Genomic DNA, 9,237 nt, shown 5'->3' on the forward strand with positions numbered 1-9,237 from the left:
AGATGGGGGCCGGTGGTTGGCCCTGCGATCGCCCCCTCCTCCCTGGTGTCCCAAGTCATCAGAGTCCAGGGAGCTGAGCGTCACGCTGTGCAGCACCGCAGCCCACTCAGCCCGGCCAACAAGGAGTGGTCTCAAACCCCTGGGTGGAAGGAGCTGCTGACAGGAGTTGCCCCAGGTGCCCAGGTCAGCGTCAGACACAGAGCAGTGGGGTCAGGGCACCCGGTTGCTGGGTCAGTGGGCAGAGGATGCACACCTCGCTGATGGGCTCTTAGTTGGAAAATGAATGGGCAGCTCCTTCCTTCCTCACATTTTCCCACCGTGGACATTCCCCGAGTGCATCACCAGGGGGCGCCGTGCACCCTCCCGGAGCTGGGGGAACCTGAGCGCACCAGATGGTCCCCTGACCTGGGCTTGTCCCCGGGCTCAGTGGACCGAGTTGGAGGTCTCGCAGGTGCTTCCTCTCAGGAGACAGACTTAGAGCCGTGACCCTCAAGCTCTGGGGGTGAAGCTTCAAACAGGATTGAGGACCCAGAATGAGAGGGTGTCCTCTTCAGGGTCATCAGACCCTACCCGCTTCCCCAGGAGCAGAGAGGAGAGGAGCCCCAGAGCCAGCTCCGCCCTGCACCCCTCAGTTCCCCCTGCACCCCTCAGCTCCGGCCTGCCTCCCTCAGCTCCGCCTGCCTCCTCTGGCTCCTCAACTGTTTCTTTCCTAAGGGCTCCTCCCCTCCTCTTATGATTCATGACTTTCCTACCGAATCCCGGGCTCCTCTTTATTCCTCAACCCCGTATGAGATGGCCTCCATCATGAGCAAGGTCCGTCTGTCAGAAGATCATAGCCTTCTGTGCCCTGTGCCTATAGGAGAGTCACCCAGCATGGGTCCTTCGTAGGACAGGACACGGGACGGGGTCCGGTGTGGAAAGACTCACACAGCAAAGATCCAGGCATTTAGGGGTCCAGGGTCACACCCCAGGCCTGTCCCCACACCCTCCCTCCCTCCAGAGGAAGAGCCCCGTCCTCCTCAGGGCTGAGGGGACACACAGAGGAAGGAGGACACTCCCCACTGACAGGGAACCCTCAGAGGGGGACCTCTGTCCTGCACAGCGGGGACAGGACCCCCTGGGATGTCACTGCCCTGACCTGATCCTGAGCTGAGAGGAGTTTGTGTCCTAGATGCCTCTCACTCCTGACCCCTGAGCAGACAGGATGCCATAACTGACTCTCCCGAAGAGTCTGAGGGAGCTCCCAGAAAGCCCTGAGGCACAGGGGCCAGAAGTGCAGTTTTTCCCTAGGGAGGGCCAGTGCGCTGAACAGGGCGGGCTGTCCCTGAGGGCCCAGGCCACCAGGTCACAGGACGAGGGTCCGGGCCTGGACCGCAGGGCGCGCGGGGGCCGGTCCTGAGGGTTGGTGGGTTGTGAGCCGGGCCCAGTCTCCTGGCACTGCATCTTGGCTTCTGCTCAGGGCTCCCTGCTGTGACCTCCCACCACTAAGGCCCACGCAACCCCGCCCTGATCACACACTGGCCTCCCTCAGGCCCAGGAAGCTGAGCCAGGGCCCAGAGGGATCAGAGCATTGTGGGGGCGGGGCGGGGAGGAGGTCATTTGCATGCGAGGCCCCGCCCCCTCTCAGGGTATGAAGAAGGGAAGGAGCGGTGTGGGGACGCTCTGCTCAGCTGCGGGGCCACAGACGGCAGGACGCCCTGACCGTGTCCACCATGGCCTGGTCCCCTCTGCTCCTCACCCTGGGTGCTCTCTGCACAGGTGACCTGATGCGGGGACAGGGAAGGGCCCTGGGAAGACTCATGGGCCCTGCTCCTGCTCTCGTGTCTGGACCCCCGAGTCACCATCTCTGTCTCTCCCCTTCCAGGATCCCGGGCCCAGGCTGTGCTGACTCAGCCGTTCTCCGTGTCCGGGTCCCTGGGCCAGAGGGTCACCATCACCTGCTCTGGAAGCAGCAGCAACACTGGGGGTAATTTTGTGGGCTGGTGCCAGCAGCTCCCAGGAACGGACCCCAAAACCCCGATCTATGGTGATAGCAATCGACCCTCGGGGTCCCAGAGTGGTTCTCTGGCTCCAAGTCTGGAAATTCGGCCTCCATGACCATCGCTTCACTCCAGGCGAAGGAGGAGGCTGGTTATTACTGTTTATCATGGGATGACAGCTTGAATGGTCCCACGGTGCTCCAGGCCAGGGGGAAGTGAGACCAAAGCCTGCTTTCCCCACAGCCCTGGGGGTCCCGAGGCAGAGCCATCCTCGGGCAGGTCAACTGCCTCTGTTTTTGTTTAACCTAAAAGTGGGGTCTAGACCCACACCAGGGGACTTTGTTGGCACAATGTGTCCTCCTCTCAAAATCTGCCCCAAAGCCTGTCCTTGGTGGCAGATGCTCTCAGCCTGTGTGACATCCCGGGTGCTGGCGAGGCTGCCGTGGGGACACAGTGCATGAGACTGAGGCTGAGGCTGATACCTGTCACGGCTGCTGTCACAGCACACAGATGGGGTGGGTCAGCCAACAGATGGTGTCTTCAGGGCCACGCAGGCTGAGGCCCGAGGTCCAGGTGAGGCAGGCCTGGTTCCCCGTGAGGCCTCTCTGCTTGGCTTGCAAACACCTGTGTCCTGACTGGCCCCACCCAGGCTTTTCTCCATGTGACGTCCTGGGGTTTCCCTGTTCTTACAGGGGCACCAGCTCTGTGTCTTAGGGCATCTTCCTATGACCTCAGTCACCCCAGGTCCCGCCTTCATTGTCTTACCTGAAAGCCAGTCACTCAAGAATGAGAGGTTCGACACAGAGTTTGAGGGACAAAGATCAGTCCACATCAGTGGGTCTGTGCAGCTACAGGGAGTCGAGTGCAGCACTGGGCTCACACAGCCCTGCCTGCTGTCCCACGAGAGCAGGCTGGGTGCCTCTGGCACCGCTGGGTGCTAGGCAGGGGATTAAACACAATAATGTAGTCAACATCGCTGTGACTGGATTTGAGGATGTAGAAACACACGTACCTTCACAGAGACTAAAATAAGAAGCAGAAAAATAAAAGGCTTTCAGTGACTTCCTTGGTGGTTCCGAGGTGAAAAATTGGCCTCCAAATGCAGGGGAGACATGTTTGATTCCTGCTCCAGAAGGATCCCACATGCCTGGGGCAACAAAATCCTAAGCCACAGTGACTGAAGCGCGCTTGCCACAGAGACCAGACGCCTTAACAAGTGAAGCCACTGCAAGGAGAAGCCCTTGCCCCGTAAATAGAGAGTAGCCCTCACTCTCTGCAACTAGAGCCAGGCCACGGGCACCAACAAAGACACACGCCGCCAAAATAAATACTATTTTCAAAAGTGCTAGGGGTTTCAGCAAGATGATGTTTTCCTAGCCTTTCCTCTCTGCTCTATTTGGAAGAGCTGAGTCCTAAGCTCAGAGCGCCCAGCTCTCTGACCTAGAATGGCCATTCACCAGGGTCACCTTTCCCTTCTCTGGACACGTGCCCTGACCCCCTGCCCTGGATGCTTCCTGTCTCTGCAGGAGATGCCTGACTCCTCGTCACATTCCAACCGAGCAAGGTTTCCTCAGGCCCCTTTGAGCCAAACCGGATCATGGCACAAGCAGCACATGAGACAGGTCTCCAGGCGTGTGCCCTGCTGCTCCCCAGTGCCCTGTCACACACACCTGCAGGGTCTGCAGAGCAGGTGGGGCTGGACCGTAACACAGATGCACACTGCGGAGTATGGTCAGTTTCCATGGAGATGAGAGTCCCAGTGTGAGGGCATCCCTGTGCCCAGGAGGACCTACCAAGGCCCCTCTCCATCCTTCTCTCCCAGGAGTGCCATCCTCAATGCCTGCTGAACAAGGGGCCATTCTGCATGGGGCTGGGACATCCCAGGAGCTGGAGGAGGTGCCTGTGGCCAGCAGGGGTGCAGTGCAGAGTCCCACAAGGGGTTCTGGGTCAGACAACAGGGCAAACACTGGGCGATGGAGAAACTGTCTTCTCTTATGGGGACCCTCGGAATTGTGAGGCCCATCCACTGGAGCTCCTGGTCCGTCCCCACGCAGCTCAGATTCAGGTCTCCTCCTGGTCCACGTGGTTGTGGTGGAGTCTGGGTCAGGGAGGGATGCTGGAAGGCGAGAAGTCGGAAGGTGTCTCAAGGAGGTGGCTCCTGGGAGAGTCTGTACAGAGAAGATACAGCTGTGGGCAGAGGCCCCGCAGGGTGACGTGTGTGGGGTGAGGTATGTGAAAAGGCTGTATCAGCACATTACAGATGTGTGTGGTGCTTTCTATTTTGGATGGTAAATTTATGGCTTTATATCCTAATAAAAACACAAGGTTTTTGCTTGAGAAAAGGCATGTAGTAATAGTATCAATTTGCTTATCTGGTATAGGAATTTCTATATTGATTTTTAAGAATAATTAGATGGCTGATCAGTGATAGGTGTTCGTCAATTTTCATCTGAAGTTTAATGTATTAGGTGCATGTATAAGTGGTTTAATTGTTTACCAAAGAACTAGGAAAATTTACATTTTCTTCATGTTTTGCAATAATACACAAAGCAGATCTATTGGAACCACGGGACCACTGCTGGTTTTGTAGATATTCCCAAAGTGCATACATCATGTCTTTCCGAAAGAGATTCGGTAAAACATGTTTCATTGCTGCAAGCGGGCTGTCGTAGTTGTGGCAAGAAGGGCTTCTCTCCTTGTGGGGCACGGGCTCTGGGATGCAGGCTCAGCAGCTGTGGCTGCAGGGCTCAGGAGCTCTGCAGCATGTGGAGTCCTCCTGTCCAGGGCTTGAACCTCCGTCCCCTAAAGTGGCAGGTGGATTCTTAACCACCGAACCAGCAGAGAAGTGCAAGAAATGTGTTTACTCTGGAAAGCAGTTTAGTCTGTTTACATATTTTCTCCAATAGAGCCAGCATTGTAACTTGCCAAAAGCATGAATTTTATCTCTTGTTTTCTATGTATAATTTCTGTTATAAATTTCCATTTATAATTTTCCACATGTCACCTACAGGGCTACCCTGGGGACCCTGCACTGGCATTCAGGGAGCATCACTGACTACAGCAGCTGGGCTGGGGGCGGGGCCTGAGCTCCTGGGGGACTCAGCCCTGTGTCCGCTCTGGCTGCAGAGTCCCCTGAGCAGGGACCTGTGTGGTCTCAGCAGGTGCTTCCTCCCACTGGGTCCCAAGGAGGAAGCCCCTTCCACCTGTGAGTCTGGGCTGTGAGCTGAGATCCAGCACCAGGGTTCAGGGAGGGGCTGGCCAGGCCCTGGGTGGACCCTCATTTGTACTCAGCCCCTCCTCTGGCAGAGGCAGGGCAGAAAAGAGGCCTGGGGCAGCCCAGCCCACTGTGGGGACCAGGGTTCTGTGAGCACCATGGCCTGGACTCCTCTCCTGCTTGTGTTTGTCTCTCTCTGCACAGGTAGGCACAGGCCCCGGGCACCAGGGCTCAGCCCCAGCCTCATCAGCCCTGGGACTCAGACTCTGGGAACCTTTCCTGCAGTGCCAGGAGCCATGACAAGGTCATGCAGGACTCGAGGAATCCCTGGGCCATCCGACCCATGACAAGGTCATGCGGAAGAGTCTGATGAGCAAGGCCTCAGGACTCGACGGACCCCTGGACCTGCTCGAGCATCTACCCCGAACCAGAGTCTGTCTGTCTTCCTATTTTATGTCTTTCACCAGCTCTCCTGAGAGTAGCAGGGGCTGTCCCTGACTAAAAGAGTTAACTTAGGGCTCTAGTTGATCAATCTCCTGGGCATGAAAGTGTTTCAAACCCTCTGTTAGCATTCTAGCTTACTTGGCAGATTTAGCCAGCCTCTTGCAACATTGTTGAGCCTATGCTTGCTGCCAAGGTCTTACATCCCTTATCCATTCATCCTCTGTTGGCCCTTTTCCTCTGCCTTCAATCTTTCCCAGCATCAGGGTCTCTTCAAATGAGTCAGCTCTTCGCTATCAAGTGGCTAAAGTTGGGTTTCTGCATCAGCATCAGTCCCTTCAATCAATATTCAGGACTGATTTCCTTTGGGATGGATTAGCTGGATCTCCTTGCAGTCCAATTCAGTTCAGTTCAGTTCAGTCACTCAGTCATGTCCAACTCTTTGCGACCCCATGAATCGCAGCACGCCAGGCCTCCCTGTCCATCACCATCTCCGGAATTTACTTAATTCATGTCCATCGACTGGGTGATACATTCCAGCCATCTCATCCTCTGTTGTCCCCTTCTCCTCCTGCCCACAATCCCTCCCAGCATCAGAGTCTTTCCCAATAAGTCAACTCCTTGCATTAGGTGACCAAAGTATTGGAGTTTCAGCTTTAGCATCAGTCCTTCCAATGAATACCCAGGGCTGATCTCTTTTAAAAGGACTGGTTGGATCTCCTTGCAGTCCATGGGACTCTCAAGTCTTCTCCAACACCAGTTCAAAGCATCAATTCTTTGGCGCTCAGCCTTCTTACAGTCCAACTCTCACATCCATACATGATCACTGGAAAAACCATACCCTTGACTGGATGGACATTTGTTGGCAAAGTAATGTCTCTGCTTTTGAATATTCTATCTAGGTTGGTCATAACCTAGGTTGGTGTCGCTAGAGTAAAGAACCGCCTGCCCATGCAAGGGGCATAAGAGATATGGGTTCTGTCCCTGGGGTGGGAAGATCCTCTGGAGCAAGAAACGGAACCACTCCAGTATGCCTGAAGAAGCCCATGGACAGACGGGCCTGGTGGGCTACAGTCAGCGGGGCCGCAAAACACTCAGACAGGATTGAGAACCAAGTAATTGAGCAGAACATTGCTCCCACTCTCAACGCCGTGAACGTTCCCCGGCTGCGTCACCAGGGCGCTGTGCACCGCTCAGAACTGACATCTCAACACATCCCCATGGTCCCCGAGCTGGCCCTGCCCCAGGCTCAGCGGCCTGACTTGACCAGGACAGCAGGTGCTTCCTCTCAGGGGACAGACTCAGAGCCGCCCCCAGGCCTCCTCCTGGGACTGAAGCACCAGGGGCAGAGCACCCAGAATGGAGGGTGAAGGGTCAGGGGTCATCAGTCCCCACCCTCTTCCCAGAAAGAGGAGGGAGGAGCTGAGCCCACCATGCACCTCCAGCTCTCCTCAGCCTGCGCCCGCTCCTCCTCATCTCTGCTCAGAGCCTGCCCTCCCTCCCCCTCACTCACGACTCTCCTCCCAGTCCTGGGCCTCTCTTTCTACAAACATACACTGTTGACCTCCACAGTGATGACAGCTCATGCTCTTAGAAGCTCATGAACGAGTTTCCAGATCTTCCTGAAACATTCACCTCCTCATCCCTCCTTGAGCCTGTCTAACCTTTCCTTCCCAGGAAGCCTCAGGTTTCCGGCTCCCAGCTGTGACCCCAGGTCACCCTCCTTTCAGCTGTGACCCCAGGTCGACCCCTCCCTATTTCACCCCTGGTTCCTCCTCATTTCCCAAGGGATCCAGTGATGCCCCCAGCAGCTGATTTATCCCGTGAACACTCACACGGTGTCCTGTGTGCCCATCAGTGAGGAGTCAGGAGGGGAGAGAAACCTGCTCCTGAGACCTGGGAAATGATTCCTGGCTGAGGAGCATCTGTCAGCTGCTGTGGGACTGACTTTATGCACAGTGAGCCCTGGTGAAGCTGCGGGGCCCTGGGCTGGAAAGCAACCCTGTCGTGGGGCTCTGCCCCGGGGCCTGACTGCTGCTCTATCTGGACCACGCCTAAGTCAGGTTTGCTCCCATGGTCCCGTCTGAGATTCCTGAGAACAGCTGACCTGCCTTGTCCTGTCCTGTTGCTGATCTCAGATCTGAGACCGACCCATGGCTCTGACACCTCAGCCTGCCCTGTTTCACAGATAGGAGGTCCTGCTAAGACATGAAAATCCTTCAGTGGAGATGCTGTGTCAGAAAGGCTTTAAAATGATCTTATGTAAAGAACAGAATCGACAAGGAAAATGATGTTTTGGAAATAGTACCATGGCAAGGTAAAATTAAAACAGAGCCAGAGTCGGACACAACAGTGAACCACAGCATTTTCTCCAGTGAAGTTCAGGCATCTATTTTAAGGGATGACCTTAGACTTTTACTAATCCACGGTCCCATTTTGCTTGATTTGAAATCTCAGAGTCACACATCTGCTGTGTAACACTCACATGCACTACAGGGTAACTGACACCTGGATCTCTTTTTCCAACACAACACTTCCTGAACTGCGTAGCTTCAAAGCCAGTTTGGGAAAGTTGACTCTAAGAGCTCTGATCACTAGGTCACAGGATGTATGTGTGGGCCAGGACACCAGGGGCGGTGCCAAGCCATTCCTGTGGGTCTGCAGCTCTGAGCTGAGATGAGTCCCCTGGTGCTTCCTGGTGCTTACTGCTCAGGGTTCCCAGCTGTGACCTCCCACCCCAAGGCCCACACGACCCCGCCTCTGATCACCCACTGGTCTCCTCAGGCACAGGAAGCTGAGCCAGGTCCCAGAGGTCATCAGAGCACTGTAGGGGGTTGGGGAGGACAGTCATTTGCATGGGAGGCCCTGCCCCACTCAGGCTGTGAAGAGGGGCAGGAGCAGTGTGGGGCGCTCTGCTCAGCTGTGGGGCCACAGACAGCAGGACGCCCTGACCGTGTCCACCATGGCCTGGTCCCTCTGCTCCTCACCCTGGTCGCTCTGCACAGGTGACTGGATGGGGGTGGGGGGCAGGAGAGGTCTTGGGAACACACATGCTGTGTTCCCTGCTATCATGTCTGGACCCCAGAGTCACCATCTCTGTCTCTCTCCCTTCCAGGATCCTGGGCCCAGGCTGTGCTGACTCAGCCGTCCTCCGTGTCTGGGTCCCTGGGCCAGAGGGTCTCCATCACCTGCTCTGGAAGCAACATCGGTAGTAGTGGTGTAGGCTGGTTCCAGCTCCCAGGATCGGGCCTCAGAACCGTCATCTATTATAATAGCAATCGACCCTCAGGGGTCCCGACCCATTCTCTGGCTCCAAATCGGGCAACACAGCCACCCTGACCATCAGCTCGCTCCAGGCTGAGGACGAGGCCGTGTTTCTGTGGAAGTTATGCTGGTAGTAGCTATAATGACACAGTGCTCCAGGCCAGGGGGAAGTGAGACAAAACCTGCTCTCCCAAGTCACGGGCTCCAGGCTGAAGCATCTTCTGCCAAAGCAGACACTTCTGTGGTCTGTTTGGTTTAAAACAGAGGTCTGAGCCCCACCCCAGGAAACTGGTCTGGGAAATCCTTTCAGTTCTTCATTCTGCGCCTCACCAAGGCTTT

At 55.9% G+C, this 9,237-nt stretch overlaps 1 protein-coding gene and 1 gene segment (V, D, J or C); both read left to right on the top strand.

The window, feature by feature from the left end:
* The window catches only part of LOC114108841 (immunoglobulin lambda-1 light chain), a 469,312-nt gene that overhangs the window by 164,181 nt on the left and 295,894 nt on the right, over nucleotides 1-9,237 (top strand). For 2 of the 12 annotated variants that reach the window (XM_060401337.1, XM_060401346.1), the window contains exon 3: nucleotides 9,009-9,044. The exons of 8 other annotated variants lie outside the window; for them this stretch is intronic. In XM_060401337.1, the coding sequence (XP_060257320.1) occupies nucleotides 9,009-9,044 (36 nt within the window). The remainder of the gene's footprint in view (nucleotides 1-9,008; nucleotides 9,045-9,237) is intronic. 2 more of the 12 variants (XM_060401338.1, XM_060401341.1) reach the window with 2 other exon arrangements.
* LOC121816882 (immunoglobulin lambda variable 1-40-like) lies at nucleotides 1,660-2,164 on the top strand. The segment is given in 2 exon segments: nucleotides 1,660-1,758; nucleotides 1,865-2,164. Coding segments are annotated over 2 exon segments (279 nt in total).

Source organism: Ovis aries, chromosome 17 (genome assembly GCF_016772045.2).
Source record: "Ovis aries strain OAR_USU_Benz2616 breed Rambouillet chromosome 17, ARS-UI_Ramb_v3.0, whole genome shotgun sequence".
NCBI classification, from domain to species: domain Eukaryota; kingdom Metazoa; phylum Chordata; class Mammalia; order Artiodactyla; family Bovidae; genus Ovis; species Ovis aries.